Source organism: Polypterus senegalus, chromosome 3 (assembly GCF_016835505.1).
Source record: "Polypterus senegalus isolate Bchr_013 chromosome 3, ASM1683550v1, whole genome shotgun sequence".
In the NCBI taxonomy this organism is placed as follows: domain Eukaryota; kingdom Metazoa; phylum Chordata; class Cladistia; order Polypteriformes; family Polypteridae; genus Polypterus; species Polypterus senegalus.
The window spans coordinates 30,065,314-30,092,868 of NC_053156.1; the positions used below are offsets into that span (position 1 = coordinate 30,065,314).

Sequence of the window (27,555 nt, forward strand, 5' to 3'; positions counted from 1 at the left end):
TTTTTTAAGTCCTTGAAATGATTTTGTTATAGCACTGATTTGTGCTTAAAATAGACCTTTTCGGCCGATGTAATGAAGAGCTTCCTGTTTAAACGGGGCTGCGAGACGTGAACTCAGCTCTTTGGCGCACCTCATTTGATTTTTTCCGGCACACAAATTATCAAAACAAACCGTATTTTATGACTCTAATCAGAGTCGGAAGTAACAATTGTGTTGCCGTGGTTATTTTAGATCTGAGATTTGCTAAAATTTAAACAATGACCGTTGTTAATACCCAGCCGTCATTACTTGGTTTGCCAATAGATGCCAGAAGGACGGATACCAAAACCAAACCGCCCAAAGATAGATTTCAACGTACCAAGCAAATGGCGATATGTTCTAAATTACTTACGGTTCCGGAGCTGTCGAAGGGTTTAAGTCAGTCGACGATGTTAGTCCTGGAAAGTACGCCCCACCAAACCAACCTTCCAAAAACCAACCGAACTTACTGTTATCTGCTCGAACCAGCACCGACTTACTATACTTGGCTGTCCAGCGGCGTCACTGAAGCATTCAAACATTCTTAGCCAATCATGCAATACTGCGTCTGCGTTTGCCATGTTATGTTCTAACTACAGAGGCACAGTCCCATTGCATGGTTCTAACTTGTATTGAGTCGAGGTATTGACGCGAACACCATACATACGAATAGTATCAAATTATATATAAGGATAAACTTTTACAAAGAGAGTTAACCATTAAGGTACTGTATATGCAGGTATTGGTGACTTCAGCCTTGAAATTACACTATTTGAATGGTTGAAGTCAAGCCTGAGAGAGTTTACTACAGGTTCAAGGTTTTTGACTTTTAAAGAGACAGTAAGGGCAAATTATGTGCCTTTTTGAGTATTAACAGTCCAACATCATGCCTTCTGTATCTGTACATACATCATCAAGGTATTCAAAGTTAAAAATTTGTTGTGTCACAGTTAACATGGTGGTTAGTGAAAACAGGGCATACTTGGTCTATTGCTTAATCTGGTCTGCACCTAACTGTCAACACTGATTTTTTTCATTAGGCTGACTTTGCAACATCTGAAAGTCTGCCAACCAATGAGGTCAAATATTTTATGGATACTTGGTGTCCAGTTTTGAGTTGGAACATATTAACATCTGTGTTTTTTTTAAGCCAGCCAATGATCAAAGACTGGGCCAGAGACAGGAACTTAGGGGCAGACAAGACTAAGCTCTATACTAAGTATGGTCTATTTTCACTAACCACCATGTTACATGTGACACAATCAAACTTTCAAATATGAAAATCTCACAAATGTTTGTAGGGATACAAAAACCACTCTGAAACAAACTGTAAGTAATGGGTATTAAGGGTCAGCATGAAGTATCACATTCAAATTTGCAAAAGTGAAACATAATTGTGATTTTTGTGACAAAAGGAGTCACTGTACAAGTAAAGTGAAGTATTTTATGAAGTTTTTGCCTTTCTGTGTGTATATATATATATATATATATATATATATATATATATATATATATATATATATGTGTGTGTGTGTGTATGTATGTATGTATGTATGTATGTACACTTATACTACAAGTGTAATTATAAGTGTGGTTAAATTATAACCATTAAAATCCTCTGACAAAAATCAATGTATGCATCATTTGAAGCATTCTGTTTTTTCAGATCTGTGGTACTATCGTGATTATCACCAGTGTTAACTGCCCAGGGAAAAACAAGACAATGAAAAACTACCCAAATGACTTAGTAATGTGTGTATGAGAGAGAGAAATAGAGATCAAAAAAGTTTTAAAATATTCATGGTGTGTTTTGGAAAGGTGTTGGGTTTTTTTCAGATACTGTAAGTTAAACTGTAAAAATGTAATAGTGGGAGATTGAGAATAGGAGGTATTCAGCAAATTACATTCACAGTGAATTGTAACCCAAAAAAAGTTCAGTTTTGTATTCATTTTATAATATTTTACAATACTTTGACACAGTTATATTGTTTTTTAAAATTATATATTTCATACTTCCATAAATGTAATGGGAAGACAATGTTTGTTTTATTAAAACAAAACTTATAATCAATCTAATACAAAATGTGAAGAAATTGCATATTTTTGTTAGAAAATGTTTCAATTTCAAAATAAAATTAAAATTGTTCAGCTTTCATTGTGTACTTTATTACTACAGCTGGGGTTGAAACTAATTTTCTCTCTCTTTTTTAGTACAAGTTTTGTTAATTTTCTTACCATGATTGACATACTGATGAATTTGATTGAGTCATGCAATTTAAAATGTATTAGAGTTTAACGATAAACACCTAAAATCAATTTCTAATACTACAAATTTAAGATTTTTTTATGGTGATGTTCAATGTAGCTTAACTGTTAACACTTCGAAAAATGTTTAAAAACTAAAAAAAAAAAAAAATACACGGGCAGTTATTTTAAAGTTTCATATTCAAAAGCAATGGTTAAAATACATTTAATGTATGATACTGTTCAATGTAACGTAAATCATGATAAAATTTAAATTTTGGACTACATTAATTTTACGGAAACAAACAGTAAAGTGGTCTATATTTGTGACCGTTTTTTGACGGTTAAATAACAGCTCAGCTGCCTGTCATTTAACCATAAAATTATTGTGATTTTTTTTACAGTGTGCACCTCATGAGGAGCTGAATATTATTCAAAAATGGTTAACAACATATATATAAATAATATATTAAAAAAAAATGTCTGCGTGTTGTTATGCCCCTTTTCACCTCAAAGCCACATCATACTTTTTACATCCCAGATTACTACAGTACGTTGTTTGATGATGCCATTTATTGGATCGATCAGCCGCCCCGATTATTGTCGTATTAAGTATTAAAATAAAAATAAATATAAAAGAGGCGCAGAAGGCAATGACCCATCAGCTCGAGTGATGCAAGTAAATCGTAGCGTAGAGTTACATGGAAATTAGCCCAATTATTGCGGTTACCTACTACATGTTAAAAAGGTGCATTTTTGGGACATACGAGGGTCGTTCAAAAAGTTTCGGCACTTTATATTTTCGTTGGAAAAGGTGAAGGCGGTAGGAGTAGTAATTTGGCATAACAAAGTTGGTACCTTGGGAAAAATGCATCGCAAGCGAAGGTGACTAAAAGTGATGTAATATGTTTTTGAAATTCTTATTAAACAGAGCACATCTTCTTATTATTATTATTCTTATTATTCATTCTTAGTAAACAGAGCACGGTGGCGCAGTGGTAGCGCTGCTGTTTCGCCGTTAGGAGACCCGGGTTCGCTTCCCAGGTCCACCTTGCGTGGAGTTTGCATGTTCTCCCCGTGTCTGCATTGGTTTTTTCCGGTTTCCTCCCACAGTCCAAAAGATATGCAAAAGGATTGGCGATTCTAAATTGGCCCGTTTGTGTGTGTCCTGCGGTGGGTTGGTACCCTGCCCGGGATTGGTTCCTGCCCTGTGTTGGCTGGGATTGGCTCCAGCAGACTCCTGTGTTCGGATTCAGCGGGTTGGAAAATGGATGGATATTAAACAGAGTTTTAAAAAGTGCGGAAACCTTTTTAACGCCCCTCATAATTGCCCTGGTGCCCGTTTACAGAAAAATGATAGCAGTTGCATCGTCACGAATTGCTAAATTACTGAAGTTAAAGGACAAAAAGGCATTACAAAAAATTATGATTGCACATATGAATGTGTTGCCTTCATTGAGTACTGCACATAGATACCCAAATTACAGTTTAACTTGAAAGTTATATCCTTCATTTAATATTCTATATTAAATAGGTTTTTGTTTAACAGAGGGAGAGATTTCAACAAGTGTGTTTCCTTGCGGCGCAAAGATACATTCCACTGTCTTCTGATTTTGCCTCGGAAATGTGTATAGTGAGTTGACTCGTTCCCTTTCCCGTTAAATTGAAGCGTTTCTTAAATCTGTCTTCAGGTTGCACGTCGTCATAATAAACATACCCAATTAGGTTTAATGATATGTCTCTCTTAGTCTGTTGGTACCAGTAAATTTGATCGTAGCTACTGTCGTCGTGGCTGCAGTGAAGTTTGGTTGGCTGTCCGCTGAACACGAAGACTAAAGGATCCTGATGGATTTTGATACAGTTCATCTGATCTGTTGGAGAAAAAAGTAAATATTTAACACTCTTAACATTTGTTAACACGAACAGGTTTTTAAAAAATAGAGCGAGAAAATCTTTAAAAAGCTCTTATTAATTGCCACATCAGCGACATTATCCTAAAACCGATACTAATAATGTATCAGTAACAGAACACACTGTATTATGTTAATAGCATTATTATCTTTTGACTTTTTTGTAGCACTATCTGCATTTAGTTCTTACTTAATTGCATATAAAGTACAGCGCTTATTACAAGATAAAGTCCTGCCATTTTCCATAGTTAACTGAAAGCATGCAGTTCTAGGCAGGCATATAAGAAAACCAATGTAGGAAATGACGTCGAAGAAACAGACAGCAAGCACACTGTGTGAGATAATAAGCATGCATGCACGTAAAGGTATACTTCCATCCGCGGCTTATCAGAGCAGTGCTACGGGGCAGCGGGAACCAGGAATCGGGTGCAAAGCAGAAACAGAAGCTATAGTGTCCCAATCCATCGCAGGGTGAAAACACAAACGTACACACACACGCGCGCGCATGTCCAATTCACCTCTGCGTTGCACGAACAGAACAAGCATTTATTGTTCTTCCATAAAACGCACGTGTGCTCACTTTTAAACAACTGTCCTACTTTATACAAAATGTACTTTCATTCTTTGTTTTTAATGGAAAGTGTTGATGAAGTGACTGAACCTGCAACTGATTATTAAGAATTATTTTCACTCTACACTCGTGACTTAAATGTATTATTGCTTTGTTGAATTAGACGGTTGTCTCTTATGCTCATATATTAAAATGCACCGTATTTATCAAGGTGTAATAAAATATATTACACGTACCTCAAAGAGATAAAACTAAATAACTACCTCGGCCCCCACCAAATTCTTTTTAACGAAGTCAAAACAAATAGTTTACTATCACGTGTCAACATACAGATGTTAAAGTGAAATTGTAAAGGAAAACAAACCTGTCAAATGATTACGTGTTCATAAAACCACAAACAGCATCACCCTTTGTAGGTGTGGTCACCAACACCTTTCTATACCGAGTATCTGTTAAAATGAAAGCTTAATAATTTAGTATAACAATATAATTGAATATTGGGAAAGGTGTTAAATTTACTCTTAACAGAAAGACCAAAGGAGGGTCCATAACATTTGAAAGACTTAATAGTCTGTCCTTAGATAATGAGCAAAAAAGAGACTCAGAACTGCAAAACCCGACACTAATAGCTACCACTTCAGTATCAATTCTTGTTTTATTTTTTTCATCCCGTTCTGCAACCCTATGATTTTTGTTAGCCACACGCGTCTCGTGGGAAACAGTACTTTATTATGCAGATATTTAAACTGCTGAACCATAGCCTGATAAAATGTTTGCCCAACGTTTTGTTCAGTTATAATGGGGAATAAAGGCTGTCATGTCATGCCACACTCATTCAGGAAGTGGTCCCCTGTGGCGCCAGCCGTGAGTCGAGGTAATTCTTGGTAGAGAGAACCAATCGGATCGCTCTCCGCTACCAAGATTGCGTTGCTTTTTGAACTGTCTAAAAATGTTACTCACTGGTGTCGGTTTGTGCAGATATATTTACGTTCACCTACACATGTAGGTGAATGATTTTTATTTTTTTAAACATTCTTGGTTAAGTTTATTACATTTACTAAATATTTGTGCAACACGTGTAAAGACAGATATAATAATGTATAAATACAGTATAATAAACATTGAATTGTATAATCATAGTTTAATTTTACAGAGTGAGCTTTAAAAATAATAATATGAAGTGCTCATTAATTATAAAAATACAAATCATAGAGAAAATCAACTATGTGTACATATTTCCTACAAAAGACCCTTGGGAAGTCTTTCTGGTATATAAAGACCAATAATTGTTCATGAATTACTGCAGTAAATATTATATATACCTGTAAAAACAATAGACTGGTATGCTTTTTTTTTTAATACTTAACAATAAATTATTCTTATAAAGCACACCTACACCTTTAATACTCTGATGATTCTACTCATGCTGTAGAATTGCATATATATTATAGATATACATGCTGTAAAATAGCATACATATTATAGATATATAGTTATATATATATATATATATATATATATATATATATATATATATATATATATATATATATATATATATATATATATATACTCAGCAAAAAAAGAAACGTCCCTTTTTCAGGACTGTGTATTTCAACAATAATGTTTTAAAAATCCAAATAACTTCACAGATCTTCATTGTAAAGGGTTTAAACAATGTTTTCCATGCATGTTCAATTAACCATAATCAATTAATTAACATGCACCTGTGGAATGGTCGTTAAGACCTTAACAGCTTACAGAAAGTAGGCATTTAAGGTCACAGTTCTTAAAACGCAGGACACTAAAGAGACTTGTCTACCGACTGTGAAAAACACCCAAAGAAAGATGCCCAGGGTCCCTGCTCATCTGCGTGATCGTGCATTAGGCATGCTGCAGGGAGGCATGAGGACTGCTGATGTGGCTAGGGCGATAAATTGCCATGTCCACACTGTGAGATGCCTAAGACAGCGCTACAGGGAGACAGGAAGGACAGCTGATAATCCTCGCAGTGGAAGAGCCCGGATCTCAATCCCATTGAGCACGTCTGCGACCTGTTGGATCGCAGGGTGAGGGCTAGGGCCATTCCCCCCAGAAATGTCCAGGAACTTGCAGGTGCCTTGGTGGCAACATCTGGGGTAACATCTCACAGCAAGAACTGACAAATCTGGTCCAGTCCATGAGGAGGAGATGCACTGCAGTACTTCAAGCAGCTGGTGGCCACACCAAATACTGACTGGTACTTTTGATTTTGAGCCTCCCTTCATTCAGGGACACATTGTGAAACATTTTTAGTTTGTCTTATGGTGTTGACTCTTCTAGTGTTCATACAAATATTTACACATTAAGTTTACTGAAAGTAAAAACAGTTGAAAGTCAGAGGACATTTCTTTTTTTGCTGAGTATATATATATATATATATATATATATATATATATATATATATATATATATATTGTCAGGGATGCCAGGGGCCATGACCCGGCGGACGCCAGGAGGGACGGAAGAGGGTCAGAGCCCTGCCTGGACCACGTGGGGTTCGCCTTCGGGTTGCTTTGGGAGCCACGGGTCAAGGGCTTGGAAGCTCTTCCCTGTAGGGGCCCGTGGCCACCGCCAGGAGGCGCCCCAATGCCTTGGGGACTTGTTTCCCCAGCACTCCTGCCACACCAGGAAGTGCTGGGGGGAAGACTTAGGACGGCGCCCGGAGAGCAGCCGGGAGGACAGCCGGCATTTCCGCCACGCTTGGGCGTGGCCAGAAGATTGCCGGGAACACCTGGGGCTCATCCGGGTCCTCCATAAAAGGGGCCGTCTCCCGTCATTCAGAGCTGGAGTCGGGTGGAAGGAGGACGAAGCAGTGGAGAGTGGAGGCGGCCCGAAGAAAGGCATTGTGGCCAGGACATTGAGTATTTGGGGTTTTGTGCACGTGACTAGGTCTTTGTGACCAGTGAACTGGGGTCTTTGTGACCAATGGACTGGGGTCTTGGTGACCATAATAATTGTAAATATTTTGTAAATAAACGTGTGGTGGTGTGATAACAACATGTCCGCCTGTCTGTGCCCGTGCCGTTCACATCTGGCGTAGTCGGCAGGATGCTCCGCCTGTTTCAAGGCGGAGACCTGTTATTAAACAATTTGTTGTGGACGACCCGGTGCAGCAGGGGACCCCACCCACGCACGCTGGTGCTGCGTGCACACAGTCCCGCTGGGTAAGGAACCCCACGGACCGCCAGGGGTCCGCAGGAGGGCCGTTATTCCCTGAAGCGGGCGGGCGGCGTGCATTGGAGGAGTGCAGCGGGCTCCCACGATCGCGCCGTTGCTGGAGGCGCCCGGGACGGCATGGCGTCCAGAGAGGCCACGCCGAGGACGTTTCCTCGGTTTGACGGGACCTGGGAGGTGAGTTCCTGCCTATCGGCAGCGGCCCTTGGGGCCGGGCGTGTGTTTTGTTTTCCAGGCAGGGACCTCCCGGATCCGCGTCAGTGGCGGGCGCATGCTGGTCTGCGGGGCTCCGGCAGCGTGGCGGCAGCCGCGAGGGCTGCGGAGGAAGAGACGCTGCAGCTCGAAAGGTGCTGGCAACAGCAAGGCTGCCGGCAAGCGTCGCCGCCGCAGAAGGAGAGCCAAGATGGCCGCGGACCAGAAGTCCCTCCCCCTGACAGGCACGCGATTGGACGGTGTGTCTTGTGTGCCCGCCGATGACTGCAGAGAGGCGGGACCAAGGAATGTCCATCACGGGCAGGGGAGACCCGATTGGGCGGAGGAGAAGGCCCACAGGAAGTGGCGGCGTCGGAGGCCGACAGTCAGGTAGGCTCCGCGTCGGTTAACTTCCTGTCTTTGCCGGCTGCTTTGGCGGAGCTGGAGGCGTCCCTTCAGCCCGCCGGGCAGCGTGTGTTGCAGGTGCTATGTGCCCTCCGGGCTGAGGTGCTGGTACTGGAGAGGAGGCGCCGCGGCGCTGAGAACGTTTCAATCGACAACGGGACGGCGCGACGCTGGAATCTCCAGCCGGAGAGGTACGGCGGAGACGGTGAGTACAGCCGACTCCGTAAAGCATATGGGAGGGGCTGCTGAAAAAGGCTGTGATGACAATGATCAGTTCCGAGTAAGCAGCCCTCCGACAGGAGGTGCGGCGCCGCGGACTGTATGCGCGGCGAGGGGGGAGTCCGAGAGGACGCGGAATGGACACGGGCTGCTAAGTGCCCCGGGTCCTAGCGCCCTCCGCCCCGAGTCGGCTGCGGTCTTGCGCCGCACTATAGGGACGCAGACGGGACAGAGGCGCCTTTTATTCCATAAGGAGTCTCAAACCGTCATGGCGTCCCAGAGTGAAGGGAGGAATAAGAGGCTGGGTGCGAATCCTCCGATATGTTACGGACGCAGACGGAAAGGGGCTCGTGTTGATTAATACGGAGCCGCATATCGTCAAGGCGTCCGAAAGTAAAGGGAGGATTAAGAGGCTGGGTGCCGATTCCTCCAATAAGGTGAGACGCGTTGCTGGGTGCACGCGTGCGGCTGGCTGCCCTCTGGGAGAGCAGAGGGAATCCCTGAGGCCGGCGGAGAGAGAGCGGGCGGTGCCGACGATTCCATCATCGAGAGGGACACGGAAGCCGCGGAGAGGGTGCCGATCAGGCAAGTGCCGGGGTGCCGGTTGGGGGAACGCTGCCCGTGCGTGGCACGAGCTGGGTGCTTTGGCAGCGGTTCTGCCCCTGTGTTCTCTTTTGTAGGGACGGACCCCGGGCGAGTTGAAGGAACCCCTTCGTGGCGGAACAGCCCTCTGATGTCGGGCCGTCTGCAGAATGATCTCTCTGTCGGTGCGCAGGTGCGCTCACAGCTGGAGGAGCCAACGGGGGAACGAGTGGCTCAGAACAAAGGGGCGTGGAGGTCCCGGAGGGGGTGCCTACCGAGGAGGCCCCGGGGTGCCGGTAAAAGGGGGGAGCACAACCTGTGCGAGGCGCAGGGATGCACAATGGGTTGGTGCTTGGATTGTGTCTCCGCCCCTGTCCCTGCTAGGAGTGCGGGGCCGGACCCCGGCTATCCTCGAGTGGGGCCCGTTTCGGGGCTCTGCTGCCCTCGCGGGACGGGTCGCTCTTGCCCACGAGTGGTCTTCGCTGGCTGTGGGGCACTGTCAGGGATGCCAGGGGCCATGACCCGGCCGGGACGCCAGGAGGGACCGGAAGAGGGTCAGAGCCCTGCCTGGACCACGTGGGGTTCGCCTTCCGGGTTGCTTTGGGAGCCACGGGTCAAGGGCTTGGAAGCTCTTCCCTGTAGGGGCCCGTGGCCACCGCCAGGAGGCGCCCCAATGCCTTGGGGACTTGTTTCCCCAGCACTCCTGCCACACCAGGAAGTGCTGGGGAAGACTAGGACGGCGCCGGAGAGCAGCCGGGAGGACAGCCGGCATTTCCGCCACGCTTGGGCGTGGCCAGAAGATTGCCGGGAACACCTGGGGCTCATCCGGGTCCTCCATAAAAGGGGCCGTCTCCCGTCATTCAGAGCTGGAGTCGGGTGGAAGGAGGACGAAGCAGTGGAGAGTGGAGGCGGCCCGAAGAAAGGCATTGTGGCCAGGACATTGAGTATTTGGGGTTTTGTGCACGTGACTAGGTCTTTGTGACCAGTGAACTGGGGTCTTTGTGACCAATGGACTGGGGTCTTGGTGACCATAATAATTGTAAATATTTTGTAAATAAACGTGTGGTGGTGTGATAACAACATGTCCGCCTGTCTGTGCCGGGTGCCGTTCACAATATATATATAGATAGATAGATAGATAGATAGATATATATATATATATATATATATATATATATATATATATAGTTAATTATGCTTGTTTACTAGAACACATATAGCTATTTTGCACTAAGTATATAAACATTTCCCTTTGCAATATTGCAATATTTCCAAATATTCATTTTTACCTACTTCAAGAATGTCAGTTTGTGCAGATATAATTACATTTACCTGCACATTTTTTCAATGATTTTTAAACATTCTTGGTTAAGTTTATTACATTTATTAAATATTTATGCAACAAGTGTAAAGACAGGTACAATAATCTATAAATATAATAAACATTGAATTATATAATCAGTTCAATTTTACATAGTGAGCTTTAAAAATAATATGAAGTGCTCTATAATTATAAAAATACAAATCATAGAAAGTGCAAAGTTTTTTTTCTTGACTTTATTTTTGCCAATTTAAAAACTTTAAACTGAATTGTTTGGGCGAGTTCATTTTTATCTGAAAATGATAAATCAACTATGTGTACATATTTCCTACAAAAGACTCTTGGAAAGTCTTTCTGGTGTATAAAGACCAATGAATTACTGCAGTAAAAATGATATATATACTGTACTGTGTATATATGTACCTGTAAAAACAAGAGACCAGTATGCTTTTTTTTAATACTTAACACTAATTTCACAAATCGTTCATATCAAGGCCAATATAGAATAATAATAATACTCTATATTAACATTGATGTTATAAATTATGCTTATAAAGTAGACCTACACCTTTAATACTCAGACAATGCTATATATATAAGTGGTGTGTATGCTGTTTACTAGAACACATAGTTATTTTGCACTAAGTATATAAACATTTCCCTTTGCAATATTTCCAAATATTTAATTTTACCTACTTCAAATTCATTGTCAGCATCAACTAGAATATATTACTTCCCAAATGTTATAAATATATACAAACACAAAGCTGTGCACTATTATTTATTAAATCTTATTGTGCTTTCATTTTTATTTTATCCTTCTTGATTATCTGTGCAGCCGTCTCAGACCATAGTAAAGGCACTTTATAAGGAAGTGAAATGCATTATTATTTGTTATAATTATGATTCAATAGAATGGGCAGGCAGTTTAAGTGTGATTTTTAACTTTGCTTGTTGTCTGTGTGTTCCTTGACAAATCATACAATAAACAGTTTTCGTTTAATCAAAAAAGAAAAATAAACAAACTACAACGTAGGATTCAAAGCACCGTTCGTTTAAGAGAAAGTTTTTTTTTTCCATTCGGCAATGTGCCTTGAGCGGGATTCGAACTCGCGTCCCTGCAGTAATTTGTGGTAGGTCGTCTCTCAAGAATTGCAGCCGTACCTCGACTAATGCGCGATATCCTTGAGGCAGAGCAGGCTCTGAGAGACTGCTTTGGAACTACAGACTGGAATATACTGCAGGGGTCACATAGTGAGAACATTGAAGAGGCTGTTGACTGTACAACTGATTACTGATTACATCAACTTCTGTATGGACATTGTAGTTCCAGTAAGAACAGTACGTTGCTCTGCTAACAACAAGCCATGGATTAAAAGTGAAATCAAGGGCCTTTTGAACCAGAAGAAAAGGTCTTTTAAAGGCGGTGATCAGGATGAGCTCAAGCGCGTGCAGAAGGAACTCTGAGTCCAGCTCAGGGCGGCAAAAGAGCAGTACAGGAGAAAGCTGGAGCAGAAGTTGCAGAACAACAGCATGAAGGAAGTGTGGGATGGGATGAAGATCATCACTGTCTGTTTTTACATGCATTTTTATTACACTTTATTTATTTATTTATTTATTTTTGTATCAGTATACTGCTGCTGGATTATGTGAATTTCCCCTTGGGATTAATAAAGTATCTATCTATCTATCTATCTATCTATCTATCTATCTATCTATCTATCTATCTATCTATCTATCTATCTATGGCAGAGTCAGGTGCAAGGAATGGAGAGACTCCTTGTTGAATGCCAGAAGAAAGCCAGGTAAGTCATTGAGCATATCCATAAGAAGCCTGAAATTACACATTAAATAGTTTCTTAATGTGTTATGCATTATGTTTTAGAAACTTTTCAACACAATTTCCCTAACAATATTTTTTTGTATTTGAACAAGAAAGCTATTTAATGATTTTATTTATTTGTTTGCTTGTTTGTTATGTATGTATGAGTTTATTTGCAGCTATGGCTGGAGAAAGAAAATTGAGAGAGGGCACAGTTTTTAGGGGGACAAACTGAACCAGCATTTATCATTTATATAGTGCTTTTCACATCTGTCTATCTGATCATTCCACATGCTCTCATGGTCCTCATAATAACATCAATGCACATCTTGGCCTGTCCAGAACTAGACCCATAGGATAAATCCAAGCTAAAATGTATTATACTCTTTACACCATGCTGCCCAAATCTGATGCCAGCTTTCCCACTTCTGCTGTGCTCCACAATTTGATTCGGTGATGTCTGCAGTCCCCTTTTTCTTCCCATAATTTGCCCTATAGATGTGGAAAGAACAGGTGCACCTGCCACCCAAATTTTATACTACACCTGATTGTAAATTGCCCAGTCCTCTGGCAACTTGCAAAGTTCCCCATTCTGCCAAAACTCACATCGAAATGTCTGTACCCCCACCTCTGTAATCTTCCAATAACATACATGTCCTATAACACATTCATTGCATAAGTGTAATCCAAATCATATTCTGCTTTTGCTAAGAGTGCCCAGTTCTTGGCCAAATCCACATCATACAATCACTAGTCTTCTGATTTTTCTGAAATTTTGCTTCCTAGTTTATCATTTACCACACCCACCCACAGAGTCATTCCCATCCTAATTTTATTCTACACCTCCTGCCAGTCTTCCCAGTACTGTGCAAATTTGACAGGCTTACCATCTGAGCATGCACAAATTCATATGGTATGGACCACAGACCTCCACATCTTAGAACATAACTACCCCCCACCCCAACCTGTCTTATATTACACCCACAGGACAAGTCCAACCTAAATCTCTTTCTTCCTTTACAATCAGGATACCTATATTTCCTTGAACATAATTTTTGCCCTCCTTTCCTTCAGGCCTCAAAATTTCATAGTTACTTTCTGATTAAATTGAGTCATGCCACTAAGCCTACCAAAAAATGTAACCTCGTGTTATTTTCTAGATCACTGTTTCCAAACCTTTTTTCTTTGGTACCACTCTTTTTTTAACCAAAATCATCCCAAAGCTATCTTACATCCCACCACTATGCATCTGATCTCTACAGTAATTTCCTCTACCTTTTCTATTCATTATTCTGTAAACACTCTTTCTAGCAATTTAAACTTTCAAACTCTGGCAGTTTTCCCGATTTACACTTTTTTTTTTTTCCTAGGGACAATAAATGATTGCTGAGAATGGAAGTTGTTTGTAACCACACAGGATATAAACTGGTCTTGGATATGATCTCAGCTAATTTAAAGCCACCCTTACCCAATCACATATACCCACTAATACCAGGTCAATTTTGAAACAAAACAAAAAAAAAAAACAATCTATTACACTTATTGCTTCAGGTGTAAAAGGAAAGAAAGTATCCAGAGAAAATGAGAAAACCTGAAAATTCAAAATAGAGTATCTTGGCCAAGAAATGATGCCAAGCTGTTTGACCTTTGATGTAGGAGTGTTTTTAGATAAACATATATTTAAAATCATTCTTTGTTGCTAAAACACAGAATTCAGTGGAAGACATCTTAATTCTAATAAATCTAAATATTAAAAAATAAATAAACCAACAAATAAATAAATCAAAGAAAGTGACCATGTATCAGAATATGTTACCTCAACACCAAAAGACAGTTTTGAACATAAAAGAAAAAATCGGTTTGAATATCATTCGTTATTGGTGGTTAAGTTCACACATTACTTGACAGTATTCTGATTTTACATTCCAGTATCACTAAAGACTAGTGATGAGCGAGCACCAAAGTGTTCGGGTGTTCGGTCCGAACACATCGCGATATTCATGTGCTCTACCGAGCACCCGAATATAAAGTAAGTCAATGGGAGACAACCAGGCACCCCCTGCTCTGAAGAGGGGAGGGTGCCTGGTCCATTGGAAAAGGTCAGAAAGTGACAGAAAAACTGCCCAAATGGACCGGGAACAGCATGGGGATGATGTCTGGATGCATCTTGGACTCCCAAGTCGCTGCTGGGAACCAGTTTGTCCGAGTTGTACGCCACTTTTACAGACTGACAAAAACACACCCAAAACCCCCCCAAAAAATAAATTTTACAGGAAAAATGACATGATATGGGAGTGCCTTCAGGTGAGCTGACGCTCTAAAACATTATATGCGAGTGCATGCTGTTAAGCACCCGATGATGTGTTCCGGCCAGCCAATCACTGTAATGCCAGCACCTGACATGGCTACTGGCATTACAGTGAGGGCAGTATTTACCTGCCCCTTGTTTGGCTGTCTCCAACCCACGAAACGTGCGGGGCGGAGACTCGAGCATGGCGCACGAGCACATGTGGTGCTTGTTCGAGTAGCGCCATGCTCCAAGTATAGCGATGCTCGAATCGAACATGTTCGGCCGAGCATGCTCGCTCATCACTACTAAAGACATGTTGCTTAACTTACTGGAAACTACAAATTGGCCCAATGTGAGTGTGGGTATGTAAGTGCCCAACAATAAACTGGTAAGGGGCTTTATTAAAGGATGTTGTCTGCTTTTTGCCCATTCCTGCTATGATATACTCAAAAATGGAAGTTGGTTTGAAACGGCTATATTATTTTTATTCTTATTGTTGTTGTTTACAATGTGTTCTGGTTTGTTTTATAATGAGAACCCACTATGTTCCTTAGGTTTTATTGTCCAATTGTCAGGACTTTACAAAGGACTGCATGTGTGCAGACCCAAGGAACTTGATTTTTGTACCTTTGTGGCACTCTTATTGAGGAGTTAATTGGTGAATTTTTAGAAATTTATCTGAGCAGTTCCAAGTGCTCTGTTTATGATCAGAATCACACACATTTTTAATATTTTTTTTTCTCAGATATTTAAGAGCAACCATACAAAAGTTCGCTAACGACACTGCTATCATGGGCTACATCAGGAGTGGGCAGGAGGAGGAGTATAGGAAGCTAATCAAGGACTTTGTTAAATGGTTCGACTCCAACCACTTACACCTGCACACCAGCAAAACCAAGGAACTGGTGGTGGATTGTAGGAGGCCCAGGCCCCTCATGGACCCTGTGATCATCAGAGGAGACTGTGTGCAAAGGGTGCAGACCTATAAATACCTGGGAGTGCAGCTGGATGATAAATTGGACTGGACTGCCAATACTGATGCTCTGTGTAAGAAAGGAACAGAGCCGACTATACTTCCTTAGAAGGATGGCGTCCTTCAACATCTGCAATAAGATGCTGCAGATGTTCTACCAGACGGTTGTGATGAGCGCCCTCTTCTACGCGGTGGTGTGCTGGGGAGGTAGCATAAAGATGAAGACGCCTCACGCCTGGACAAACTTGTTAAGAAGGCAGGCTCTATTGTAGGAATGAAGCTGGAAAGTTTGACCTCCGTGGCAGAGTGACAGGCGCTGAGTAGGCTCCTGTCAATCATGGAGAATCCACTGCATCCACTGAACAGGATCATCTCCAAACAGAGGAGCAGCTTCAGCATCAGACTTCTGTCACCGTCCTGCTCCACTGACAGACTGAGGAGATCATTCCTCCCCCACACTTTGCGACTCTAATTCCACCCGGGGGAGTAAACGTTAACATTATACAAAGTTATTGTCTGTTATACCTGCATTTTTATTACTCTTTAATTTAATATTGTTTTTGTATCAGTATGCTGCGGCTGGATTATGTGAATTTCCCCTTGGGATTAATAAAGTATCTATCTATCTATCTATCTATCTATCTATCTATCTATCTATCTATCTATCTATCTATCTATCTATCTATCTATCTATCTTGCTCTAGTCAGTGTGCAACTGTTGTGCATGAAGCATCTGTAGTAAACACTGCATGAATTGTATTTAAAGTACAAAATGACTTGCACTTTTCTGCTGTATTGAAGGGATTTCAGACAAATTAACACACCAAGAAGACTTATATGTTCATCACATTTCATAGTGCTTACTGTTTAGGTCTAAGTACTCAAGACTATCTGCATTTTGACTTGATACAAAAATGTTGGCTGCCGCATTAAGAAAATACACTAGCAGCTCTTTTGGAAGAGTTGCCATCAGTCCACAACTGAAACACTCCCTCACCCATATTCCATGAAATATAGTTATTACTATGTATTAAAACTGTAGTATGCATTGACTTAGCTCAGGATCAGTTAGTCTGGGTGAGTCTGTTAAAACGTTTTTTGGAAGACAGTCAGATGATACTGTTTCACTGTGTAAACTTGCTGCACAGAAGTAGATTCCACTGTCGCTGGTATCCAAATTCTTGAATTCAAGTGTGCTCTTTTTGGTCTCTTTTCTCAGAAAAAGCTTGTCTTTGAAATCTTTTTCATACTTAGCTTCAGCATAGTGATAAACCATCAGCTCCAATTCATTTTCTTGTCTTTGTCTGTACCAGTACCAGTAGTCGTAATCTGTTTCATTTTGATAACAGCCAAATTCCTGTGTTGCTCCAGGTTTAACAAGTACATGTTTAGGCCACTGAGTAATTAGAACAGCAGCACAATAATCTGGAAAAACAAACAAATAAAAAATAAATAAAGGAACAGTGTAAACGAATGTATGAAAAAACAGGAAATTATGTATTGTCTGTATTAAAATAATTGCTTACAAAAACAAATAACTAAAGTAAGCCAGCATATGGCAATCATCTCTTCATGTGGAAATCTGAGTATTCATAACTGAAGTGCATGGTGGTAGTCTTTTAAAAGATCGGACCGGAAATTTTTTGTTTCCTTAACCACATTTACACTTTGATATAACTGAGACAACAGTTGGTTCTCAGAATTTTGTTCTCTAGCAGCGTACAGAAATTATTTAAAAAATTAGCTTATAAGTCAACAGTTTTGTTATATACTTCCTGTATTTGGTTTAAGCTTGGTTTAAGATCATTTCAGGAGGTGCATCTATAAACTAAATAACTTACTTATTGTGATAAAGTTAAAATAGAATTTCAACTCTTCAGTTTTAATACAGTTATTTAATATTATTACTTAATGTGTAATAGTAAAATTTCATTGTGGAAAAATGTAACATTTTAAGAAGTTATATTTGCACTATTCTGATAAACTGTCACATAAAAACCTGTGTTTGACTGTAATATCAAAGTTTTAAATGTATTTAATTATTCTACTGAGTCATTTATGTGGTTTTATTTACTTGTGTGTATATGTTTATTTGTTTCTTTATTTTGTCCAAATGGATGTTGTTAAAGCATAAAAAAATGCATAGCACAGGGGTTAGCATTGCTGCTGAATGGATCTTGGGTTCAAATTCTCTCTGTGTGTGAGTGGATTTTTTCTAGGTGCTCTAGATTTCCTAAAACATCCCACAACACATGTATTTAAAGTAAATCAGAAATTCTTGATTGGCCCAATGGGAATGTGGGGATGTGTGTGGATATATAATGAAAATCTGTCCAGTGCAGAGCTGTCTCCTTCCTGATGCTCAGTGCTGGCAGATGACTCTAAACTGTACCCTGTAGGTATGAGAATGTCATTTCATGTACTGTATGCTATGGAAGGTACAACGTTTACCAGATGTCTGCCCTCATATCAAGGTTTATTTTTTTTGATGATTTTTACATAGGAAAACATTAAATTTGTCTTTTCAGTCAAATAAACAAGAAATAAAACATAAACACAATGACAGCTATCTAAAATAGTTACATATGGTAGGATGGCACGGCAGTGAGGGCTTTGGACCTCAAACAATTACCAACTAACTGAAGAAAGCAGCTCAAGACTTGGACAATCTTGGGTAATCTTGGGAATTGGGCAAACACCTAGAAAATGCAAATTGACATGGCAATTGCAAAGTACTACATTTGGGCATTAGGAATATCATTTACAAACACAAAATGGGAGGCACAGTCCTATAGTAACCTTTGGAAAGGATTTAGGGTTTACACTAACACAACATTGTCATCTTCTATGCAATGTGCAAAATCAGTTAAAAAGGCAAATAAAACATTAGGTCATACACTAAAAACTTAAAATAAATTGAGGGACATTATGCTCAGGCTATATAATGTACTAGTGAGACAAGATCTGGGGTATTTTCTGCCGTTCTGATCACAACACAACAAGAAAGACAGAGCAGCACTTGAAGCCATGCAAAGGAATGCAACCAAATGCTTTCCAGTAATTAAGGATATGTCATGCTCTGATAGTGTCTGACAAATAAATCTACTATATGTAGTCTCTAACAGTGGAGGCTGCGCATGGTGACCTAATCTAGGTATTTTAAATTCTCAAAGGCAGTTAACAAATTTATTATATCAAATACTCCCATGACAACCAGGTAGAAAATATGCTGAGCTTTGTGTAAATAACACATACCAATATCTACGGAGAAAAATGTAAAAAATTGTCTTTCATCACAAGACCATATTCTTTCAATCTTTCTTTTGTCCTGTCCAGCATATTTTTCTTTTGCAGTCTTAAAAAGCAACAAAACGCAAAATCCAATGTACCTGTCATATTTGTTTTCTCTTGTTTGAACATCTAAAGAAGCAAACTAGAACAACAAACAATGTCCGAGTACTGAACTTGAGTCCGGAGCTGTCAGGGGCGTTTGTAGGATTTTCAGGGATCAGGATCTTAGCACCATCTGCGAGTGTCGCACGTTGTTACACATAGATAAAGATCTGAAGAGTGCGCGGTTTCTTTCGAATCGGAGGGCCGGTTTAGGAGTACTGGATATTGTAATAGCCAGAATTTGCACTCAAGAGATGAGAGAGAGGTTGTGGAAAGGTGATTGACAGTAGGCTATTCACAGGTGTTATGAGCTCTGCCTTCACTAGATCTTTCTCGTTATACCTTTCAAGACCGAGAACCCTCGAGAAGATAGGTGGACACTTCCATGGCATTGTAAATACAGCCTAGCAGAAGATAACGTGAGAAACTGGGGAAAGAGACAAGACACGAGACGCTGGACAATGATTTGGAACACTGCGAGAGTGGAACTGCCTGCCAAATGAAGTGACTGGTATTTTTACAAGGTGTTTGCGAGTTTGAGTCCGCTGGAAGACTGCCTTAAATTATTAAATTATTTACTTTGGGAAAAACGTGTCCTTTATTGGGCTTAACTTCCATCCGGTGTGTCTGTCTGCCTTTCCATTTCGGTGCTCGTTATAATATGAAATCAAAGAACAAGGGGTTTGGGGTCTGGCGAGCTCCTTGGGGTATCGCACGAGTTGTACTTTATGATGAAATCGATGAGCGATTTGATGCCCCTTGAGGTCTTGCCCGATTCTTATTGTAGAGCCTGGGGGGACATGTGGTCCAACTTGGAGTTTCGTGCGAGTCGTAAGTATTTGTTAAATAAACCGTTTACCACTGTACACGGCGATACTGTGTATCATGCGCAACAAGATTTGCGGTTTGCAACTATTGATAGTATATTTCTGGGACAGGAAAATCAGGGGTTGGGCAGAGATCAAGGGCTTAATCTCTTGAAACCAACGCCAACAATCTCTAACCAGCTGAGAGTTTGTATTTGAAAGGCAATTTAAGAAAATGATGAATAAATGAATAGATCAGGAAAGACAAAATTGCTGCATTCAATGAAAAGGTACATGTTACGTAGAGTATATTGTAAAGAGAAGTGGCAGGCTTTCCGGTGTTCAATGTATTGCAGCTAAATTAGATTTATTTATTTATTTATTTATTGTACAAGGCGTGACTGCAGTTGTTTTGCTGTGTTTACTGGCTGCGCAGAAGAATGTGCCACTGTCGGTGCTGATGACATTGTTGATCGTTAAATAGCTCGTCTCTGTTGCGCTGCCATTTAAAGTAAATCGTTTCTTATTTTCTCTGTCGTCGCTTGGCTCTCTGTACTGTAAGTGACCAATATAGTTTAAATCCTTCTGTTCTTTTGGTTGGTGATACCAGTTAATCACGTAGTAGGAGCTGTCACTATTGTGGCATTCCAGCGTGTATGAGTTTCCAGCTCTTACCAGTAAAGACGGAGGTGTTTGTTTAATGTCGACACAGAAAGAAGAATCTGCATGCAGAAAATTAAAATATTATATGAATATACAAACTAATCAGTAAGACTGAGGTAGTTTAAATATTGACGGTGGAAATTCTTACTTATTAGCCAGTGAATTGACAAAAGAAGTACAAAAACTCGTGCAGACATCATTGCAGGTTGTTATTGAAATGATTGCCTTTTTGAACAGCTTTTGAGAATCTTTGAAGCAGAGCTCAAGGAAATTACGTCAATATTTTTTTTTCTTTGTCGTCTTTACAGTGTTTGTTGTTTGACAAAATGTGCATTCTAATTCTCCTATTCTACCCACACCTACTGTGTATGATTTTTACTTTTTACCAAATGATCTCTCTCTCTATCTCGTATGCAATTGTATGTAATTAACCGCGTTTAATCCCATCTAACATTAACATTAGTAATGATAAAATAAAAAAAATTGAAGTAAATACACAATAAATCACAAACATAATGCAGATTCAACACAAAGGAATATCAAAATAAATAAATAATAGCATAGCTTAAACTTAAACAATGGCCTTAAACCCGAATTTTTAACAAAATACTTCTTAAGCAAGTACAATGAATTTGGATGCCTTCCTAAAAGGTAAGTTGAAAAGAAGACAATAGGAAACTTATGACAATGTACTATAAACACCTATACAAAAATAAATCTGCTAATTCTGAAAAAGTGTCAAAGTAAAACTAAATAATCAAGACGATTGCAGATTTTGAATGCACTGCAGACCGACTTAATTGAAAGTAAATACATCTCCAAAATGGACATACATTAAAATTGTGTTAAATCTCCGTAAATACTGTCCTCAATTGGTCAACATCATCATCGACTTGATAATTATACATTACATAGGTGTTTTTCATCTGGTGCACTGTGGAAATAATACTGTTGTGTAGTGCCCCTGGGTCCTGACCTTAGAGAAACACACTCCTCAGGTGGTCGACACCTGTCTGAGAAGGACGGGACTACCTGGATAAGCCGACATAAAAGTATTTCTGCGATCTCCGTTTTTCAGAAACAGCAGTAAGTGTGCACTGAGCAGCAGGAGGCCTGTTGGAGGGACCATGTGCCTGGCGGGTCTTCACCATCGAGTCTCGCAGAGCCGAGGGACAGTGGGCATATGATTGCAGTGCTTTTTTTGCAAGCACCAATCTCTAAACTGATGTTTCTGACAGCGTCACTGGTATAGTCAATACCCTTCGGACAGTTCAGCACATATATAACATTTATTGGTTTTGTAGTTGGTTGAATCGTGGTGTGCCTTGGGATTTTTTGGGTTACAAAAAGTGTGCAGGCAAATGCCTGGAAAACACTGCTCTACCCTCCGCTGCTCCTGGCACACTAACAAAGATCTCTGTAGCTGCTATCTCGTTTAAAGACTGACTTCGATGGATGTGTTGCATTCTTTAAATAAATCAGCGAATATACTGCAAACTGGAATAAAGGGGCTAATCATTACACTTTTATTTTGTAGAAGTTTATCATTATATTAGGGCAGTCAGCACTGTAAGCTACCGGACCGACTGGCGAGTTAAATACAGAGGTATTTTGGTTTTACTGCCATGCAAAGAGAACTAATTTAGCACTTATGTGATATGACATTGATTCCATCTTCTTACAGAAACATGAAATTAAAAAAAGAGAGCTCAATGTTTATTTTTGCAACTTTTCTCTAACATTGCACCAGGACTGCCATGATCCAACAACCCCTACCCCTTCACACACACACACACTCTCCCTAAGTCAGTATGTATAAGTAAAGAAAATGAACATAAATATGAGGCGATTGTCTTGTTGCCAGCAATATTTTTTAATGTAATAAACTAGCCACATTTTATCTCTATATATAATCTTCATTTGGGTTTTGATCTTTGTTTGTCCACGACTGAATTAGAAGAAGCACTAGATGGCAGTAGAGAGACAGGTAAAACATAGGCATTGCATTAAGAATCTCCTCCAGGCTTAAACTACTGAAGACTGTAGTACTCCAGTCACACCTCAAAACACAGACATTCAAACTAAACAAATTATTGTGCTTTAAATTAACTAAATAGATCTTCATTTAGATCTTGATCTTTGTTTGCCCGCGAATTCCACGCATGCGTAGACCAACTTCCAGTTTAGTACATTGTTATTACTCACAGATGTCAACAATGTGCCGCAATAACAAAAGGGGTGGTGGACAGTGTTACGCCGATTAGCTCCTGAGGCCTGGTTAAAGAATGAGATTGCCAAAGATAAAAGGTACGTGTCTACGTAACATATGAATGAAAGAAAGACAGTGGGTAAAATGAATGACAACGTAACAGCACGTTCCAGAAATTATTGTTACGTTGTAGCCAGCGAGTGCTGCGTGTCTCACAGTTGTACCGTGGCTTGCTCACATGTCAGTGAAGTGATCTCTATTTATGCTTTGAAGAGCCTGGATACCTATGTGTCCCCCTTTTATAACCATTGCTCCGTGTATATTGCCTTACTCTTTGGATTGCCACAAAGCAACCTGCGAGATTGGAGAAAGGATGAGAAGACATCGTGAGAGGAAATGACAGCGTCCTGAAAACTAAACGGACTGTGAACGGACAGAAACAGAAATGCTCCTACACCACCACATAATTACGATTCGGACAGTGATTCCGAGTGGGCCGTTCCTATCGAATCAATATCCAAGGGTTTTCTTTTTAATTTTGTTTCCCTTATAAAAAATCATAATGCTGTGCGATGAAGGGCCCAGTTCACGACTTGCAGCCGCGTTTAAACAGGTAGCCTTTCACAGACAACTTTAACACGCACAACGTAGTTGGGCGCACATGGCTAGTAATGTATATAAACGTCTACAGGTGGAAGTGTGTCTGTCTGTCTCTCCGGCCCAGAAGTGACAGGTGGAGTCGGGGTAAGAGCTTCACCTCCGAGAAAACAGAAAGTCGTTTAGCCACTAATTACACAAGCGAGGCCAGCACCAAGGTAAAACAGTATCCCTTTTACTTTTCCTCCCGCCGCTAATACACAGGTAAGGCAAGCACGTCGGCAAAACGAATCCTCTAAGGTGAGAGATGCCCAGAGTTGTTCCTTTCAACTACCTGATATCTATACATTTCATATTTTTTTCTGACGATTGCAATAGTTTTTTGGACCTCAGCCTTTTACAGCATGGTCTTACACAGCTATATATATATAAACAGAGAGAGAGAGAGTATTTTTCAAGTGTGTTTTTTTTTTTACATTTGTGAAGTATCACTGAGGAAAGGAAACAAGTCATGCGCTGAGCTTCTTACAAGAAACTAATTTGTGTTGACATACTGCCCTCTTTTGGATGCATTCCTTAGAAGGGTATTCATTCCTCTTTTTATCTAAAGTTTAAAATAAGGATTTCCATATAATATTATTACACTTAATAAAAGCAATAATAATACATTTCATTCATATAGAATCTTCCCAATGTTGATACCACTTTATGCAATCGGATCAGTCATATGGAAAAATAAAAAATCATTATTTGGTTGATGCCTTTCTTTAAGGCAACTTACAGCATTTGAAATACAATTGATTACATTTATTTTGGTTGTTGCAATTGGACCACAGGCAGGGGAAGTGACTTACTCATGGTAATACAGTGAGTAACATTTGTACCCACGGCCTCAGATTTTGAAGTCCAAAGTTTAAAGCTTTTCAATAACATACAAAAGTCAAACTGAAAGGTTTTCACAATTTATGCAATCTCACCTGTCTTCCCAATTCTGCATTCTTTTTCAGTGGTCATAGTGAGAGTCAAAGGCAGGCAACGGCACTTGACAGTACCTCAGAACACCTCAGAGTACTTTAGGACACACTTACACTTAGAAGAGTTCCTATAAAACAATGTATTATAACATGTGGTCCAAAAAGGATAGAAGGTGTGAAGTTTCCATTGGGAGTCACTGTAGAAGTTGAGTTCATATTCCTTACTCTATGAGTCATGCTCTAAAAGTGTATTCTGAAATTATACCCTCTTGGGTGATAGTAATAACTGACTTCAAACTAGAAATTCTTATCAGTAGTAGGGTAACTCATTGTTGTCTGTGTCCAAGTGATGTATTTAATAAATTTGATCAAATAATTCAAATTTAACATGTTATGCATTGGGTTGAAATTTTGTAAAGTACAACAAGATACTCTCACTGTAAAATAAGGAAGATTTGTTGTTTAACTACATGAGTATATTAGAGGAACATTACATTGAGTATAGTGTTCTTTATTGACAAGAATGTGCGGAGTCTTCTTGTTTGCTAGTGGCTCAAAGGGGAAGAACGGGCAGTTTATGGCACAAGATTTTTTCTAGATCCCTGCAGCACAATATAAAATGACTTTATATGTAAGATCTCTCAGTAAGACAAACAATCAAAAATAATACCATTTTTCTTCCTAGGTATAGTCAGGAAAATCTTCTTTCGGATCCCATATTTGATAGATCATTATGACTTCATCCTTGCTTATAGTATTCTATCTCTATGAACAGAAGGGAGCCGTTCTTGTCCACAGATATTGTACATGAGTTTATTCATCCATTATCCAACCCACTATATCCTTACTACAGGGTCACGGGGGTCTGCTGGAGCCAATCCCAGCCAACACAGGGTGCAAGACAGGAAACAAACCCCAGGCAGGGTGTCAGCCCACCGCAGGGCACACACACACACACACACACACATATCCACACACCAAGCACACACTAGGGACAATTTAGAATCACCAATGCCCCTAACCTGCATGTCTTTGAACCGTGGAAGGAAACTGGAGCACCCGGAGGAAACCCATGCAGACACTGGGAGAACATGCAAACTCCACGCAAAGAGGACCCAAGAAGCGAATCTGGGTGACCTAATTACGAGGCAGCAGTCCTACCCTCTACCAACCCTACATGTCACCCGTACATGAGTTTAATTTTTACTAATTTCTATTTATATTAACTAATTAGTCTATTTTTCTTACTGTACTAATTGTAATATTCCCACCTTTATACTTTTGTAGAATTTTCTCAGCTTTATTCATTAACAAAATGTATTGCATTATTTATTTATTTATTAATTTATTTATTTATTGTGTTATTGGAATTGTCCTGTTTCTACTGCCTATATAGGCTAAGGCATAAGACAGTTTTATGCGGTCTGTGTGTTTTAGAGGATGGTGTTTGTGTTACGAATTTTCTCACTACAATACGTAACTTGTATTTAAAATAGTTGTTTTCTGTAGTTTTATGTATGTGTATTGGCTTTTACATAATGTTTGTATGCTTTTGTGTAGTGTATGTGGAGACAACAAAGGGTACAATTATCACCGTTTCATTGTAAATTTTCCACAAGTGGCATATTTCTTTAATCAGTTACATCTACATTTTGTGTGTGCGTTTGTGTCCTGTGTGTATTTAGTACAGCAATGTCAGTAATACAATAATAAGTAGTTTAAAATGGTAAAGGTTCCATATAATTCTTTTAATTTACCAAAATTAAATTCTGTAAATTAAGCTTACCATTTTATTAATTTGCTAGCGACTGGGAGCTCGATCGAATCAGGCTACAAATTCTACGTTTGTGAAATCCATACTTTCTCTGCAAAGAAATATTTGTTTTTTTAAGTCCTTGAAATGCTTTTGTTACCATGGCACTGATTTGTACTTAAAACAGACTTTTTCGGCCGATGTAATGAAGTGTTTCCTGTTTAAACGGGGCTGCGAGACGTGAACTCAGCTCCTTGGCGCACCTCATTTGATTTTGTCAGGCAAACAAATTTTCAAAACAAATCGTATTTTACGACTCTAATCAGAGTCGGAGTAATAATTATGTTGGGGTGGTCATTTTAAATCTGAGATTGGCTAAAATTTAAACAATGACCGTTGTTAATACCTAGCCGTCATTACGTGGTTTGCCAATAGATATCAGAAGGACGGATGCCAAAACCGAACTCCTCAAAGATAGCTTTCGACGTACCAAGAAAATGGCAATACGCTCTAAATTACTTACGTTTCCGGGGCTGTTGAAGGGTTTAAGTCAGTCGACGATGTTAGTCCTGGAAAGTACGCCCCACCAAACCAATGTTCCAAAAACCAACCGAACTTACTGTTATCTGCTCGAACCAACACCGACTTACTATACTCGGCCGTCCAGCGGCGTCACTGAAGCATTCGAACATTCTTAGCCAATCATGCAATACTGCGTCTGAGTTTGCCACGTTATGTTCTAACTACAGAGGCAGAGTCCCATTGCATGGTTCTAACTTGTATTGAGTCGCGGTATTGACGCAGACAACATACATACGGGGTAGTGACGTGAACACCATACATACAAATAGTATCAAATTATATATAAGGATTGTGGTTCTTGTTCAAGCTTTTCCCATCAGGACTATACAGTGTACACCAACGATGAGTTACTAAACGTGCAGTATCAGCTGCCCCCTTAAAAGCGGACACAGTAATTTGTAAAAAAAAAAATTATTACATTAATCAGTATCTTGATCTCCAACCACCACTAGGGACAACTGGGTCATAGCACTAAACTTTAAAAAGCCATTGAAAAGGCTAATGTGTGATCCTTCCACTTTGTGAAAAAGATGCCAGAAAGTATGATGCATTTGTTTCAAACAGCCACAGAGTCCTATGGTCTCATTGTTAACTCTTGGCATGGATTTAATAGTAAAAATATGTATATAGCAAAAAACAGGAAAATCCATACTCAAAAAAAAAAAAAACAGATTTATAAAACCTTACATTTCTATGCAATTTATCTTAGAGGCCCGATGCTCATTCTTTTCGTATATGGCCATTGGCATAGTTGTTAAGCAGTGACAAACAAGCCATATTGTGTGAAACCATCTGGCTATAAATAGGCACTAGGC

At 40.0% G+C, this 27,555-nt stretch overlaps 1 protein-coding gene across 1 annotated transcript in view; it reads right to left on the bottom strand.

The window, feature by feature from the left end:
* The window catches only part of LOC120526446 (M1-specific T cell receptor beta chain), a 52,922-nt gene extending 35,582 nt beyond the window's left edge, over window positions 1-17,340 (bottom strand). The window contains exons 1-2 of the mRNA XM_039749613.1: window positions 17,290-17,340; window positions 16,892-17,188 (exon numbers count right to left, since the gene is read on the bottom strand). Of these exons, the coding sequence (XP_039605547.1) occupies window positions 16,892-17,188; window positions 17,290-17,329 (337 nt within the window). The 5' untranslated portion in view covers window positions 17,330-17,340. The remainder of the gene's footprint in view (window positions 1-16,891; window positions 17,189-17,289) is intronic.
* Window positions 17,341-27,555: the final 10,215 nt, after the last annotated feature.